A 17422-nucleotide genomic window follows, 5' to 3' on the forward strand; every position below is an offset into this window, starting at 1 on the left:
TGTCTTGATGTGAAATATGGGACCTTACTGTGATAAATTTATTTTAACATAATAGTTCAGTAGAGACAATGCCATAAATTTTAAGAGTATGTTTATCTTTTTTTTTTTAATAAACAGAATAAATTTTATTTCCAGAATGCTTAATTAAATTCTGTAAACACACCTTGAAAATGTATGTGGGTTGCAAAAAATTTAATGTTAAAAGGCAAATGTACAGCTTTGGTCCATAATGAGAGGATTTTCTTCAATGTTTGGCTTAAGCAGTAGAGGTTTCCTAAAATGTCTGGAAGCAGGGCCACGCTTTAAATTGAAGCATCTGCCCCTTTGTTTGGAATTGATAAACTTGTCTTTTGTACTTAGCTTTTTGGATTGCTGCTCAAAAGTGCTGTTTTCTTTATTAACAGGTTATTTTCTTTATTATCAGGTGTGTATTAACAGGTTGTGTTTATTATCTTCTGGTGTAGATCAGTTAAGCCTCCATAAATTTATGCATTTTATCATCATCGGACATAATGTTAAGATGTAAATGCATTGCCTATGAGGAAAATACTTCTAGGATTTTTTGGGGTTGGATTTTTTTTTTCAGAGCTGTGCATTAAATACCTTTCTTTTAAAGGTCTTGCCATGTTAAACATAAAGCCTGTTCATTTTGGCATTGAGTCCACAAGCTATTGACAAGAGATCTTGGTGAAAAAAGATCTAAGGGGGCGCATGCTTTCTATTATAGCACCAAGTAGCTCAGCATGGACACTTAAAAACAAGTGAAAAAAATCCTTTCCCACTACATTATTTATCCAGCAGAAGCAGCAGTAGGATTCCTTTCGGTTTCTGAGATCATGGGGAAATGTTGTTTTGCCACTCATTTCACTGCTCCTCTTGATTATTTTTTTTAATGTTGGTTTTGCATTGGAGGGAGTAAAAAGAAAGTTACACTGCCAGCTTAATTCTTGTCCTGCATCCCTGTGGATGTGAACTGTGTAGCTCTATGCAGAGAACTAAATGTGTAAATTTGGGTTTCACTACTGGATTAAACATATTTCTGTGCTATGCAAATTTTGCTCTAAGGGTGTGTAATGTAAGAATTTTATTGCAGTAGCATCTGGAGGTTGAGATGAGGACTACTGTCTTGAATTTGTAACTCTGACATGTCACTTAAGACTGTTTGGGCTTCGACTTTCTTAATGGAAATGTGCCTAATTAGTACGGAGGAGTAAGCTGGAAGTAATAGTTCTAGCCATGGATTGTTCTGGCCAGCATGGGATGACTTGCAGGTGAGACTAGATAGTGTTACTATGTATGATGCTCTTCGGTAGGGAGCCAGGATAAGGGCCCTCTTACTGCACAGAGGTTATGCAGTAGTAAATTGGTTTTGCCAAGATTGTGGTCACTAGTAAGTAGACTCTGCCATTCGTGTTCTGGCTGATAGTCTGACCTCAGTAGCGTACAGGGCTTGAAGACAAATTTGTCCCCTTATCTTTTCAAACCGAGGCAAAATACAAGATAGATTTGCTGATGATCAGTTATGCCTGAACAAACCTAAATTCCTTCTTTGCTAAGATGACCAATTTATTTTTTTTTCCCTCCAGATAAAGTGAATAGATTAGATATGCTACATAAGGTTTCAGCAGAGCAATTGAGTCAATGCCATTTAGTGAATATCTAGTTCAGACCCCCCCCCCTCCCCCCCAAAAAAACCAAACCCAAAACAACAACCAGAAAGCTAAATCAAAAGTTGGAGCAAGAGATGTTAACAATAAGGAAATTTTCCCCAAGGACTGGATTGATGCCTGATCTTGTGTTGTTCTCGGTAATGACCTTAGCACCAAAACCCATTGGAATTTTCTGATGAAAATTTGTGGAGTGTTGTCTGTACATGACAACTGAGGAAATGCTTCTGCGGAACACGTGTATTTGGGGCATGTTAATAGATACAGAAAAACCAGTAAGACCATGCGTGTCAAGGCTAATAATAAGCTCCCAGGAAACAGCAGAAATTCTTATTGTCACAGCATGATTAGCTGGAGAGAAATGCAAATGGGAGCTGAAGATGTATTGGAGAAGATATTCTATTACGAATAAGGTGCAATTAAGGCATTGTACAAAGTCATTCCTGCTGAGATGTCATTTGGAATATTACATGCAGTTCTGGCTACTGTGTTCAGGAAACATTGATTTAAGCTGGTTGAAATGCGATGGAGGGAATAGTATGGGAGTAAAGAGCCTTTTATGAAAATATGGTAGAGAAATATTTCAATATGAGGCTAAGAACTAAGGGATTTAGACTGACTAGAATAGATGTAGGAAATTTAAAAAAAAAAAAAAAAAAAAAAAAAAAAAAGTCTTGCATCTTGTAGTGAGCTCCTGGAACAGCCTCCTTAGTGAAACACTAGAAAGGGGGCAGAATGGGGGACTGTTTTCATGGTAAAACTTCATCCAGTCTTAGAGGGCTCATTGGAGGTGCCTGCCTTTAGGAGGACTGGACTTTAGGACTGAACATGGTGACTTAGAGGTTCCTTCCAGTCCTGTGTGAATTGTGCTGAAATGGTGACTAAAAAAACCTGACCCTAAACTGCAAAGTACCTATGAGCGTATTAATAGTTTGTGACTGGCATGGACATGAAAATATGTATGTCTGTTCCATAATTTTTATTTGGAAAGTTTTGCATTTTGTTTAGACATATGTTTCATGATGCTAGCTCAGATGTTGAGCCAGTTCCAATGGACTTCTGAGAATCCAAATTTACTAATCAACAAGAACTGTATACCCCTGGGTTTTATAATAATCCTATGTAGTATTCTCATTCTTGTGGATGAAGTGATGTAGTGTGTATACATTTTCAATGTTTAATAAACATGAAAAAATGTATCTTAAAATTGTATGTCTTACGGCATTTACCAAGCTGTGTTAATCCCTTGATGACAGTGAAGAGGTGAAATTTCATTTTTAATAAAGAACACTCTCCAATGCCATTTTAAATAGATTGGGGATTTAAAGCTACCTCTATAAATAAATTGATTAGATGGCTTATGTGACAGTCCACTTTCAGTTATTAACAGTATTGCGTTATGTAATTGAAAATGAAAAGTCATTATTTTGAAGATTTCCTATGAGCAAGGTATATTTTCAGTCAAATTCTTAGCAAACAATTTTTTTCACTTACTGTTTTTCATGTCATTTTTTATATAATGTAATGCTGGGAGCACTGCTACGTTCCTAACAGTCAGCATACTTAAATTAGTATCTCAGTTCATAACACAGTAGTTGAATGATAATCTTTTCATTATAAATGTTAAAAAATGCACTGGCAGTAAAAAAAGTCTCTATCTCAAATGTCAGAAACGGGATAATCTGCCAAATGCAGAACTTTAGGATTTTGTGAAATTATTTTGGACATGATAAGAATATTGTATTTGACTTTTGCATAGTTCAGAAGATTCTTGCATGCAAGATTTTCTTTTGTGGTGTTTTTGCTTCTGATTCTTCTCTCTTTCTTTTCTTGACTGTCAAGTCTCTAACAAGTTGTTACATAGTACACAATTTCAGTTTTTGGTTTCTTTTTACTTTATGTACTGGTATTCCCCTAACATACAGATAGCTAGGGTAATTGTATAAATTGCTGTGGAGATGACTATTCTTGAAACATTTGAAGGGAGAAACTGGTTTTTAATCAAGCTGTGCCAATGAAAGATAAATTGTTCTACAGGAACTGAAATATGGTAAATAACAAGCAAACATTTGCCAACAGCAAGAAAAAAAAAAGAAAAATCAACTATTTCACAAGGGGAAAAACTGATAAGCTGAATGAGTTTTTGGTTAAGCTGCTATGTCTGAAATAAAACCAGTTCATAGATTCTTTGTAATTTTACAATCATTTATTAGTGTGGGTGTTTTGCGTTTTTTGTTCTTTATAGTTGCCCTGTGGTCACCGGTGTAAAGAGATTTGCCATTCAGGTAGCTGTCCTCTGAACTGCAGCCAGAAGGTTAAACTCCGATGTCTCTGTAAGAGACTGAAAAAGGTAAATTTTTAAGTTACGATTTTGAGAACAATGTATTTTCTTTGCATGTTGCTAGGCTTGCTTGGACGGATTGTCTCTGGTGCAGATTAGAACAGGTCCAGTTACTCTAATAGAGCTAAAACAATTAACATCAGCTGAAGATCTGGGCTACAATATCAAAAGATTCACTGGAGAATATAAAATCCTGTTAGTTCTAAAATGTTAGCTGCCTGACTTAAAATAGCTTGTATCTTCAAGCACACTTGAATTTTTGTAGCTCCATTGGGAGAATAGTCAGATGACCTGGCATGATTTGAGGAAAAAAAATACATTTTTCTGACAATATTGGGAAAGTTTATAGTTATGTAAGTTGGAACAAGCACAGATGTTGTGAATCCCTAACTAATGTAATCAGTTACAGTTCTCTGCAAACCTAAAAGCAAGTACAGGCATCAGCATCCTTAGCTTCTGACAAAGATTAAGGACAAAGTAATGTAACAAGTTTATTATAGCTATATAGTGTTATGAAGGGAAGAACAGAAACTGATGTGAAGTCTCAGCAAATAATGACTTAATGAAAAAATCATTATCTGGCTTAATTAAAAGGTGCTTAGATTATTTTTCTGGACCCAGTTAACTTCTGAGCCTTCCAAACAGGCTGCAGTCCCCCAGAGTTCTCAGCTTCTCCATGAAATGTCTTGATGTCTTGTGCAACCAGAAGTCTTGCAGGTGGGGTGTTCAGCAGGAGAAAGAATGACATGTACAGAACAAGTGCTTCAAGTTGAACAGTCTCTGCTTACAGATAACCACCTTTTTTTCTTTTTTTCTTCAGTATTAGGGGGAGAGGAGGAAATGTGAGTGAGAATTATTTTTTTTCCCCATGACCAGACCTTGCCCTGTAATCTTAGCCACTTAAGAGAATGTGAATGAAATTACTGAGACTCTGAATGCTAGCTCTTTCTGCCAGAGTTCAGAAGGTTATCTTACTTTCTCTTAGGCAAAAAAGTGAGAAAAGAGAGGAGATGTTAAACTGGACTGTTTGATTTATTCTTGCTTTCTGCTCAGTTTATCAGAAAGAAGGAAAAGAGAAAAGGGCAATTTAATTCAGAATTACAGGTTCAAATAATGTTTAATCATTAGCTTTATTTTCTGTGTAACCAATGTTTTACTAAATAAGAATGTTTTATAATTATTTTCATAAAGAAATGGACATTATAACAAATTTTATATAGAGAAATGATTATAAAATACTCAAATTATACTTAACAGGAAATACAGTGCAGCAAGATACAAGAAGGCCAAGTTTCACTGGAATGCGATGCATTATGCAAGGAAATGAAACGGAAAGCATCTGAGGTAATGTATCTGTTGTAGCTCTAATTTCTTCTCAATGCTTCCAAAGAAAGTAGGAAAAAATGAACACAGAATTATTTTTCAAGGCAATACCAGCAAAAAATACAACATAAGAAGTTATGCTGTTTAATAGCAGCCACTTTTTCAGACTTGCATTTGGCTTAGTGGGGAGAATTACAGTGTTTGTAGACAGTGTTAATTAACTCAGTGAAATACTATATTAAAACAACATTCTGTTATTTTTCTTGCCTTTTTTTTTTCATTTGTTAAAACTGGTTCTTTCCTCTTCTGCTGAGAACAAGTGATGATTAGTGATGATAAAATCATTATTGCTAATAGTTTGTGTTGTAGGATTGGGGCCAGGCCACTTCACAAGGCATTGTTAGATCTGCTCTTTCCTGTGAAAGTTTTACAGCCATTGAATGCTCAACTCGTCCAACATGAAGAGTATAATCCTGTCACACTCTATTAGTTACCCTGTATCAGAAAAATGGAGAGTTTTCAGTAATTGCAGTGTACTTTTTAGCCTGCTGTAAATGTGACTTCTCCCTAGTTCTGCTGTTTTATGAAGTATTGAAATTGCTGCATGCTGTCACCCAGAGAGACAGAATATCAACCTTGCTCTTATAAGCCTTTATAAAAGCATAAACAAAAAGAATTCATGCGTAGCTTGCTTGGTTTTTATCAGGTAAATGTTAGATGTAATAAATGTACAACCCAAAAACTCAATGGGTAGAGCTGATTCTTGTCAGCTTCTGCTCAGATTTTCAGGGTTGATTGGCAAGTTCTAACAAGACCAAATCCTGCAACTTTGCAAGCAGGTCAAATGCTAAGACTCTTGGGATATGCCTTTAGAAAATCCCAACCATAACAAACAGTTCCAGTAAGAGTGTGAAGATAAGTTCATAGGACATGGAGTGCACTAAAACAAGGTGAATTCACAAGAGAGTGCATGAGCTGGGACAGAGCAGCATGTCTCAGTGTGGTGCAGTGCAGTGTTAGCTACTGTTTTACTTCAGCAGATGCTAGTTCCTGTTTCTTGCCCCTGACATTGTAATCCATGGGGAGGAATGGTCTAGTGCAATGAGCAAATGACTACAAGTTTCTACTATAAGTAGTGCCACAGACATACTGTGTGGCATAACCTAGCTGTGTGTATGTTCCTCACAGAAGCATGTGGATTTATTTGTTTTGGATTTTTTTATATGAAGTTCTATTTAAGTTTTTACTAGGCACCTTTTTGTAGCCTGTGTTGACTTGTAAATAACATACTAGAATCATATCCTATTATATGCACTTCATAACATTAGTTTGTTTATGTCAATTACTGTTTAATGTGTCAAGACTGGAAAAAGTCTGTTTAAAAACTGCAGACATTTACAAAGATAATTTAGCTTGCACAGTAGCAAAACGACCATCAATTTCCAAAACCAAAGTGTGTTAACTCTTCATAAAACTCTTCATGTATAGCACCTAGTGAGGATGCGCTTGCTTCTGAGGAATTGAATGCGTCTTTTACTGTACATTTTATTAAAGATCTAGTTCTAGAAATGTTTTTCCATACTGTGATTATAGTGGTTAAGCTTCCCTCTACCTATGTATGTTGTACCTATGTATCTTATACAAACATGACCACACCAGTGTAAAAAGAAGCTCTTCTGTTGCTTTTTTTCAACATTTGTGGGTCACTTTTTCTTTTTGGAGCTGAAGTTCTGCCATTAGATGGCACTGAAATACCAGGAGGCTAGTTGTGCCGTTTTTTCTACACCAGACTGTGGTTTCAGATGTGCATGGCTGAAAAGGCCTTTTATATACTTTTCTAAAGAGAGACTCTGCCATTGTGTCTAGATTAATGAAATTCTCACTAATGCTTTTATTTGATGTATGGTTTAGCAATTTAAAAAATTGTCTGAAAACCTGCAAATAGACTGTTCTATTGACCCTGTCCTCAGTGCGCACTGTTTCAGCTACAGTGTGCTAAAGCATGGGCTGGTGTGCTTTCTCTCTCCTTAGCTGTCAAGAGCTCTTGAATTGCAAATTGTTTGGAACAAATTCCACCTGCGCAAACCATATTTAGTAAATTATTGTCACTGTTAGTATGCGAATCATCCAGTTATTAGGATCAAGACTGTTTTTCATTTCAAGTTATTAATCAGATTTTTACATCTAACTTTTCTAGGGCAGTGATTCAGTGGCCGCAATGCTAAAGGTCCAAGAAATGTATACAAGACGACAGATACATACACTTCCCCAGTATACTCTTCCTGTTAACTACTATTACTGTAGTGATCTCTGACCGCGGGAATTTTAAAGGTCGAGCTGGTGTCTGTCTGTTTGATGGTCTTTGGATTTATCTCCTCGTAGCATGCCTAATTGTTTTTCAGTAGACATAAACTTCTGGCATCTATAAGCATCCTGTAGCACTGAATTTCTAGATTTAGCCAAATACTATGTGGGAGTAGAATACTTCCCTCTGTTATGAACGAGCCTCCTGGTAATTTCATTTTATGCCTTTGCTTTTGTATTATGAAAAATAATTATTGATATTTTATCCCTATTTGGCATCTTCATACTCTTCAGAATTTTGTGCCCTGTTAGTCACCTGATGAATCCTAGTTATGCATCTCTTTAGATGAAAGCCACTCCATCCTGTTGTCTTTTGTATATGTTCAGGCTTTACATTCTTTTGTTACTGCAGGACCAAAACTGAATGCAGGAGCTAAGATTCAAGTGCATCATGTGTTTATACATTGACATTTTTTCTGTACCTTTCTTTTCTTAATAATTTCTAGCATTTAATTTGCTCTCTTGAACACTACAAAACACTTCTGTAGAATTATCAGTTGTAACTCTCATGACTTCTTTTCATAGGACTTTCTGATGGTGGAGCATTTTTAATTCCGTTTGGTTTGCATTGCACCAAGGACTTTAAAGCAGTTTGGTTATGCATTATCCGATATATGTCATATTCAATACAAATACAGAGGTTTCCTTTTGCTCTAGCAGTCAGGGAATATTTAAAGTACTTGGAATGAAATATGTGTCTGTAAATTATATACATATATAGGAATTATCTGTATGTGTAAAGTGTACTGAATTGAGGATAAAGTTGCTGAAAAAATAACTGTCTTTAGGAATTTTCCTGGTTGTTAGCAAACAAACTATTCTTTTTAGGTTTTATATTGGTTGGTTGAGCTTGTCAAGTTGAAGTCAGAAGTTCAATTTATAACCTTGTAGCATCCATTATATCTTCCATGTTTTCCAAATGTGAGATGATGCAGCTTTTTCTGAGAGTATTTTGTCATCTGAATAAGTTGAGAGCTCAGTTGATGGAGGTTTTGCTCGCTTTTGCCGAGAACCATTCTATAGGAGTAATTATGACTCTATAAGAAAGCAGGTTTAGCTACTGTTTACAACAGTTTCTTATCGCTTTGTATGTCTGGACAGATAAAAGAGGCAGAAGCCAAAGCTGCTATTGAAGAAGAGAAACGAAGACAACAGGTATCAACCTTTCTTACTCACCTGCTTCTTCCCCCCACATTGTTCTTGTTAGTAAATAATTTCGTTTACATGCAACTAAAGTTGTATAGTTTGTAACGTGATATGTACAGTCATTCCTGTCAGCTCTTACCTTACTCCAAGATGTGTGCTGTGAATGATTTACAATGGTTAAGAGCCCACGTATTTTCCCAAACAATTTTCATAATTTTATGCAAAATTATAATTAATCAGTTTAATCTTGCATTACTATAACTGTGTATAGTATAGTTCATTTTTAAAATACTAAGTACTCTTGATTTTAATTGAACACTTTATAATGCATAAACACCACAGAATTGCTGAATAGCCTCCATAGAGGTTTAAATATTGGGTGAAGCTTCCCTCCTCCCTCCCATTATGAAACAATGAGGAAGCCTAAATGAGTCTTTTTCCTTCAAGGTCTCTGAGGGGAGGAAAAACGTGTATTTACTGTAATTGCTGTTGTTGGTGAGCATATGTTGTTAGCATTGTAATCCAAGGAGCTTCTGTGCCAGCTGCCCAGAGACACTAATACTAACCGTATTTCAGGCAAAACCGTAAGCTTGGTTGGTGGTGATAGCTAGGTCAGGTTTGTCATCTGGAGGCTACAGCCTTAATGCATTCCTTCCAACCAGCTCGTACATGTATGCTTGTGCCTGAGCATTTGACACCAAGTCATATTCTAAGTACAATGTGTGCTTTCTGACTCTCCTTTTACTCAATTATCACAACAGTTACGTATTAGGTTATACTTGTGTTTTCACCTGCATGTCACACTCCATTATTATCGCAGAGCACTGGCTCACTCCCTGCTTGAAAGGGGATGCGGGACAGGCCTGATCATCTTGTACCTTTCCCCCAGTCTCATTGGGATAATCAGTTTGTGGGTCACAACTCCTGTTATGCGTACTTTGATTAATTGCCTAGAGACTTTATTTATTAAAGCGTTATGTCTACCAACCAATGCTCTAGCAAGGCCTGCTTTTGTTTTTCAATGGGGAGTGTGTCTATTCATCGTGCAGGAAAAGCATACACTTAGGTACCTATTGTCCAGGAGTCCAGGCGCTGTTTTGTGATCCTCTGGTAATGTTTATTGTTACATTCATGCCTCAACTGTCTACAATATTGATCACATACTCCCTCATACAACTCGTAGACAGTTCATCTAATTCTTGTTCTCTAAATTGACCTTGGAAATGTTAGTTCTGGGACATAGGTCAGGAAGTGTAGCTTGCATACAGGTGTCTGAAACATTTTGTTAGGCAGAGGAAATCTATAACTGATGGTTCTGCAAGCTAAGTACTGAAGTGTACTCATGGATGCTTACATATGTAAAGAACATGCTTACAATTCTAGAGGTAGAAATTCAAAGTTGCTGGTGTTTGTATTGCACTGACTGTGTTTTCGTGCATTCCAGAAGGCATCCCAGTTACTAATGATTTGTGCCTCAAAATCCCTTAATTTATAGTCCCTCAAATAAAGTCTCAGTAACAAGGCTCCTCTGAAATTGTAGCAGATTCACTCCACCAGCATAGTGTGCAACATTTATTTTTGTCTTGATCCTTCAGCAGTGATTGTTTCTGCAGTCACACCACCATTGCTTTCTACTTGTGCGTTCACTGAAGTCTCACAGTTATACTGCCCAGGGTACTGCTGGACTGTATGGCAACTGCTTCTGCGTATGTGTTTTGTGATGGATGCAGCTTCAGGGATAGAAGACTTCACCTATACATAATCAAGCCTATTAAAAGGTTAATTAAGAGTGGCCAGTTACATAGCACAATAGCAAACAGTAGGACAACAGTAAAAAAAAAAGGACAAAACCAATAAAAAAAAAAAGTAGGATAATAGTAATAATAGATAAGCTGTAGAACTGCATACAAGTACTAACCTCAGCTACTTCAGCCTTTTATCTAAAATTGATTCCCTTCCAATTTGATCTCATAATCTGCTATCTGGTGATGCAAATTGGAGGACATCACTACCATAGGGTGTTGGGTCACATTAAGAGTATATATTTATTGAGTATACTCCCTTCTGACAGTAGTTCGCATCTTGTACCACCTTCGTGATCTCATTAGCACATTTTTGTATAGACAGTTCATCTGTTAGTCACAACTTCTTGAGACCTGTTTTGATTAATACTTCATTAAATCCTTTATAAACAAACTAGTTAGTGCTCTGGTAAGTCTGCACATTTATATTTTGGTATTTGCTATATTTGATAGCAGCTTCTGCTAGTATCATTTACAGATGGAATCACTTGTTTCTTAGTGGAAGGGAGATGGCTTGGTTAGGCTTTTTGTCATGGCCCTAGCAGCCAAACTTTCTCTCTGCTTCACTATGCGAGGCCAGGGTTTTCACAATTGCTAGGTGGAAAAAAGATCAGTGCTTTGATTATTTAGCAATTCAGACCAAGCTCTCTCTCCCTCTGTCCCACTCTAGTGTAAAAGATTTGGTTCAATTTTTGAGCTAAGTGGTAGTAGTCAAGAGTTTCAACACTGAAAGCCAAGTCTCAAACCTGAATTCTAATTTAATGAGATGTATGAAATATTTTGTTTCCTTTTTTTCTTAGAAGGAAAAATGTTTTAACAGATCCTTGGAAGTTACAAAAGTCAAGCATGCTCCTGCCCCTGTAAAATACAAGACCTGCAATTTCAGGATACATGCTTTGTGTCTGCATAGTCACTGTTACTTGCATTCATTTAGCTACATTTCCCCATGGGGCTGCTACTCCTTCCAGTGCAGGAAGAATATAGAGAATAACACATGAAGGAGCAAAATCCAGTACCTGAGTAACACTAAACTAGACATTATCTGACATCAAATTGTTTTGAGTATACAGTTTAAATAAATGCATTTCATTTTATTTTTAATATGTCTATACACAAAGAAGTAAGATTCTTACTCTCAACAAAAAGCTTGAGCTTGTTTAGCTTGAAAAATTAAGGTAGTTTGAACACTGGGCACAACCATTACTTTATTGTTCAGAGATCATTGAGGTGACACTTCAGGAATGATGACAGTTATATAAAATCTGTAGGTAGCTTTTCAAGGACAGTGATGGCTTCTTTCTTGTATTCTGTGCCCACGAACCTTTTTTCATTCTGTGTTTTGTTTTTTTATGAGGTATTTATTTTTAGCTGGCTTTTTATAAAGATCACTAGGAAAGCAATTCAGTACCTGTTATATAATTGTTCGAGCCTTATATTTTAATTCAGATTACTGCAATTCATGAAGCACTCTGCTTTTAAAACCTACAGATCACAAGTATATAATAAGTATAGAAGCCCCAAATTTTATTTAGTGTCTGTGTAAAATGAAATACTGCCACATTATCTATAAAACCTTAAGAACTCTGCACTTGCCTCCAGACTTTGGATTTTGAAAAACTGTTTCATTAAAATACTTTGCTTTTCTAAAGGAGGATTAGCTAGTTGAAAGTAATCTTGTTTCAAATAGCAGGCTGTGGAACTTTTAACTTTTCTCCCGTATCATCAGAGAAGTGCCAACAATTTCTGCCTTTATTAGGTACAAAGGAATAGACATCAAAATGGGTCCCTTTCTCCTGCTAACAGTGGTATCTGGCACAAGAAGGGAAGTAAGATCCGCTTTGTGAAACTCTTGACAAATATTTGCTGTCAGTAGAGGAAGACCAGACATCAGGCACTCTTGAGTTCCAAAGGAAAATTATATTTACTGGACTACTTCTCTCCCCATTTCCCAAAAGTCTTATTCTTGTTTCTTTAATGCACCTACCTTATTGTCTTAAGTCCGTCTCTTCCTGGCAGCACTGCAGTAGTAGTCATGTAGATTTATTTCCTCTCATGGCCAGGCTTTGTCTCTGTTCACTGTCCACGTTTCCTCTGCTTCAGCTCAGTCTTGCGTGTTTTGCCCAGCCGGTCCCGGCTTGCTGCACTCTGCTGCTCCCTTCTCTCTTGTCTCTTTCAGTTCATCTAGCCTTTCTGCTCCCTAGCTCCTTGTCCCGTGCTTTCTCTAGTAGCTGACAACTCTATCCAAAAATCCAGATAATCGTCAGACCTTTTCTGGTTTTAGTCTGTCTCAGCTCTCCTTTAGAGCATCTTTTCTGATTTTCCTAGCAGTTAGATGGCTCCTCATTGGAGTCTCATCTCAGTCTTACGCTCTTTGTTCCAGGCTGCCTAATACCAGTTTTATTTCAGCTTTGTACCCTAAAATGAGTTTTGTCTGTATTCTCTTGATACCCTTTTAAAAGAATGTGGAGGGGGAGGAGAAACAGGGATCAGAGGATCCTACTGTTCATTCCAAGCATCACCCTGAAACTGCTGTTCTGGGTGGAACTTGGCATTCCTTTTATTTTTCCAATTGCTTTGCTTCATTTTGGGGCCTAAGGGCATGTGCTTTCTTTTGAAGGATGCTATGTACCTACTTCAGTCATAAATGACTGACTGAGTGTTAAGTTATAACACTTAACAAATGGAAACTTTTTGTACATGTCTAAGATTATAGCTATTAATCTAAAATTTAGCTGAGCATGCAAAATATAAAGAATTGAGGGAAAGATGATAATTTATTTATTTATATTTTTATTAATTTATTTTTAGCAGAGAGCACATCCTTCTTGTGGGGGGAGGTCTTTGAAGATTTCAACCTATGCTCTTTTATATGTTACTGTAATAGCTTAAATACTTACGAGTGCTTTTCTTTAATAGTAAAAATAATGTATTTTTAACATATTTCATGGAAATAACAATCTCTTTTTGGCTTAACATATTCCGCCTGAGTTAAAAATCTAATGTAAAATTTCTGTTGGTTGCATTTTTGGCAATGTTTTTTATAGGAAACTAAACAATGTTTAATGCTTGGAAGCAAAGAGCTTTGTAACCATGGGATATAGTGCTGTCATCTCATCTGTAAGAGATTTATAACTTCCATTGACTGCCACTTATAAATAAAGTGGTTTTGGGGAATGTTTTGGGAATTGTTTAAAATTGCACATTTCTTTGTTTTTAATTCTGACACAAATGTCAACTGCTTCTGGTTTTCTTCATCTAGGCTGAACTGGAAGCTTTTGAAAACAGATTAAAAGGGCGAAGGAAGAATAAGAGAAGAAAGGACGAAGTAGAAGTTGAACAATCATCATGGCAAAAATACAAGAACCTCATTATGCTGCCAGTGTTCGGAGTTGCTGTTGTGATGGTTGCATGGCTCATGGTCTACAATGACTGAAACAGCTCAATATTTAATATACCTCAGTCGGGCTTTAGGTAGCTATTATTCCTAGAATGTTAGTCTGTGTGTAAAACTTAATATGCATAGATTATGTATGTATACCATTTGCCAAGAAAAGTGCAGAGGAGGGAAGAAGTGTCACCTTTTCTGTTTATTACATTCATAGCACAAAACTGAATTCAGACACTGAAAGTAATAGTAGATTTTAGTCTATGCTGAAGTCCTGATGTAATTTGTCTGACTGAGGACTGTTACCATCTCTTCTATTAATACATTGTGTTACTTTTCCTTGTCTCCATTTCATATTATTAAAAATAGCTTAGTATAAAATGCTTTATTGACTATTTGTTTCCTGTAAAATCAATTTAGTCATTTATTGAAGATTAGTATTTTTATGCTAGTCTTTATGTTGTATCACACAATAATTTCTGTGCTTCATGTCAGTTTTAATTAAAACTAACTAACAGGGAACTTCGGATCACTTAGGCTAGAATATTCTGGGGCTTCATGTCAAAACTTTGTTCAGACAAAGGAAATGTGAATTTGTCTTTCAAGTCGACTGTATCACAAACAATAAAAAGGGCCCCCTTACAGACTGTGGGGTTTGTTTTTTGGTTGCTCCCCCCGCCTTTGTTTCTTCAAAATCAAACCAATTGAAAACCTCATTTAATGGACAGATGCATACGCTGAACGTGGATGTGAAGTAGTTTCAGGATACGGGGATGTGTTCTCATCATTGCCCCCATCACCAACAGTAGAAAAACAATCTGAAATTGAACTTAGGGCACCACTTGACTATTTGTGTAGATAAATGTCACATTTGAATATTTGCATAGGTGTGCAAAACCATAATTGAATAGTGTAACAATACAATTATATGTTGTTCTGAAGCCATCTGGATGGTGCTTGCTAATCATGTATAAACTGTCTAGCTAATCTTTTAAATATTTATATATTTTCTTGCTGACAGTTTAGAATACCTTGCTTTTGGGATATCAGCGTTGGTTCCCAGAACTGAAAGGTTTGCACAGCTTCAAGATTATTAGAGAAGCTGCATTGTCTCAGCTGAGGGACTGCAAGTTAAATTTGGGGGCGGGGAAATCAGAATACTGAATTTTTAAACCTGTGCTGGAAATTTTATGCTGATACTTGAGCATTGTGGGTAATTGAGAAGTGCTTACAAGATCCTGTGAAAGATGAGGTATGAAGCCAAAGGGCATTAGGTTGCCCTTGTAATTCAGGCATATAGTTTCATCACAAATCCTGCAAAAGCAGTGGGACCATTTGTGTGAATTAGTAGAGAAGATTGCAGTTGGTTTGAAAGGTCTTTCAGTTGATTTTGGCCCACTTGTAAAGGGACCCAGTATTAATTTGAGCTGATATCCAATTGTAATTATGGTTCAGCAGCAGAAAAAAATAGAAAAGCTGCAAAAAGCAGTAGCTTTTAGATTGTGTAGATTGACAAAATGAGGAGAAAATAACTGTCTTTTCAATTTTTCACCTAAGTTTGGTGAAAGAGAAGAGAGGTAAGGAAAACTTAGCAATATTTAGCATGGATTGGTGCTATTTGATAGTATTTTATGGGGGAGTATTTAATTGATTTTTAGAAATGCATACTACTTCTGTCATGATATGTCCAGCTATTAGTATGTAAAGTTTTAGATTAATTGAAATTATACTAGGCAATCATAGTTGCATCTCTGTTGCATTCTCTTATTTTCTAGTATAAGGAATAAACCATTTTCCATATTGTTACTTTAACTCTTTTCTATAATATTAGTGCCTGCAAGATAATTCCATATATAAGGGTTGTTTCTTTAACCAAGTGAGGCGATGTTGTTATGTGACTGCTTATGCCAGTAACTCTCCTGTTACTGAAAGAAAAAGAAGAGAGATTTTTGTTCAGCTAAAGTAAAACACAATGTATTGTCCAAAAATACAAAAAGATGCCTTTATAGCTGAAACATGCAGATCAACATGCACGAGACCATTGTGGAAACAGCTTTTATCTTACATGACCATAACTAATTTTTCTATTTACTGCTAGCTTTTTCTTTAAAACAAGTACAATGTAGTTTTTCCTTAACACTACAGCAAAGAGAAGAAATCTCTCTCTACAGAGCTATAAAAATGAACTGCACTTGAGTTATATGTTTGATGTAGTTCTTAGTGGTTTTTTTCTGCATATTTTGCAGTATTTATGTCAAATATTGGAGAGGAAAAGACTTGCTCCTCATTGATCATCTTTATTATAGTAAGAAAGCACACCAATCTTTAAAAATTCATTCCATTCATACAAGTGTGTCTGAGTATGCATATTCCCTTTCTTAAAGGATTTGTATCGCTCCTGAATCTCGCATATGTGAGACGTACCTATTTTTGAAATTTTATTCAAAATAGTTCTGTGTATCTTCTCCAACCATCTGAGTCATTTGCACTCTATTGGTCTGCCTGCTGAACCAGATATTTGGTTTTTGGCATTAAAAAAGTGTGGGGGTTTGAGCAATCTGCAGTTAATAAATCACGGGTTTCTATTTTTTTATTATTATTTTTACAGTTAATTTTTTGCCTCTCTGGTTGGAGCTGCGTGTTGCAAGCATGACAACCTTTGAAGTAAAAGGTACAGATAAAATCGCCTGTTATTCGGTATACATGAAAGATGGTAATTCTAGAAAGGAAATATTGAACTAAAGGTAAAATGTAATGTACTGTTACATAATGTAATGAGCAAATATTTTTTATGTTAACAGTTTACCAAAAAAATGCATATTGGTAAGTATACATTAAAACAAATGATATAATCTGACCTGCTGTTGAAAGGAAATTATATAGAGAGAAGCCTGATCATGAGGATACTTAGCATGCAGACTATTTAGCTATGTGTAAAATAAAAAAAAACTGGGGAGGGGGGGGCTTTTCCTGATTCTGAATGCATTCTGGTGAGCATTCATCTGTCTGCTGAACCAAGGCGCTTACAAGCGATCAACACGTTTTGGATTGGAAACTCCTCGGGCAAGTTTGTTACCTCTAACAACGACAAAGCCAGTGTGTGTGTTAATTTCATGTAAAAACCAAGTCAAACAATAAATGCATCAAACACAACTTGAAAATGTGTTTGTTCTCAAGGACTGCTGCAGTAAAGTAGCAAATTTCTCCTGGATAATGACGACTGACATAGTGCAGCAGAAGTTTTAGGTGTGCTTTTTGTTCCTCTCTCTGGCAGGGATAGCTCATACTGCACAGATTAATACTGGAATTACGTAATCATGTTCCTTCGTGTTACTGCTCTGACAGAATTGTGAGAATGGGTTGGGGAAGTAGATTAAGATGAAACAAATGGGAA

The 17422-nt window shown here is 36.2% G+C and overlaps 1 protein-coding gene across 1 annotated transcript in view; it reads left to right on the top strand.

The window, feature by feature from the left end:
- NFXL1 (nuclear transcription factor, X-box binding like 1) overlaps nucleotides 1-17181 on the top strand; it is a 52078-nt gene extending 34897 nt beyond the window's left edge. Inside the window, exons 19-22 of the mRNA XM_069790337.1 lie at nucleotides 3913-4017; nucleotides 5266-5352; nucleotides 8797-8850; nucleotides 13903-17181. Coding sequence (XP_069646438.1) covers nucleotides 3913-4017; nucleotides 5266-5352; nucleotides 8797-8850; nucleotides 13903-14076 — 420 coding nt within the window. The 3' untranslated portion in view covers nucleotides 14077-17181. The remainder of the gene's footprint in view (nucleotides 1-3912; nucleotides 4018-5265; nucleotides 5353-8796; nucleotides 8851-13902) is intronic.
- Nucleotides 17182-17422: the final 241 nt, after the last annotated feature.

Source organism: Haliaeetus albicilla, chromosome 1, assembly GCF_947461875.1.
Source record: "Haliaeetus albicilla chromosome 1, bHalAlb1.1, whole genome shotgun sequence".
In the NCBI taxonomy this organism is placed as follows: Eukaryota; Metazoa; Chordata; class Aves; order Accipitriformes; family Accipitridae; genus Haliaeetus; species Haliaeetus albicilla.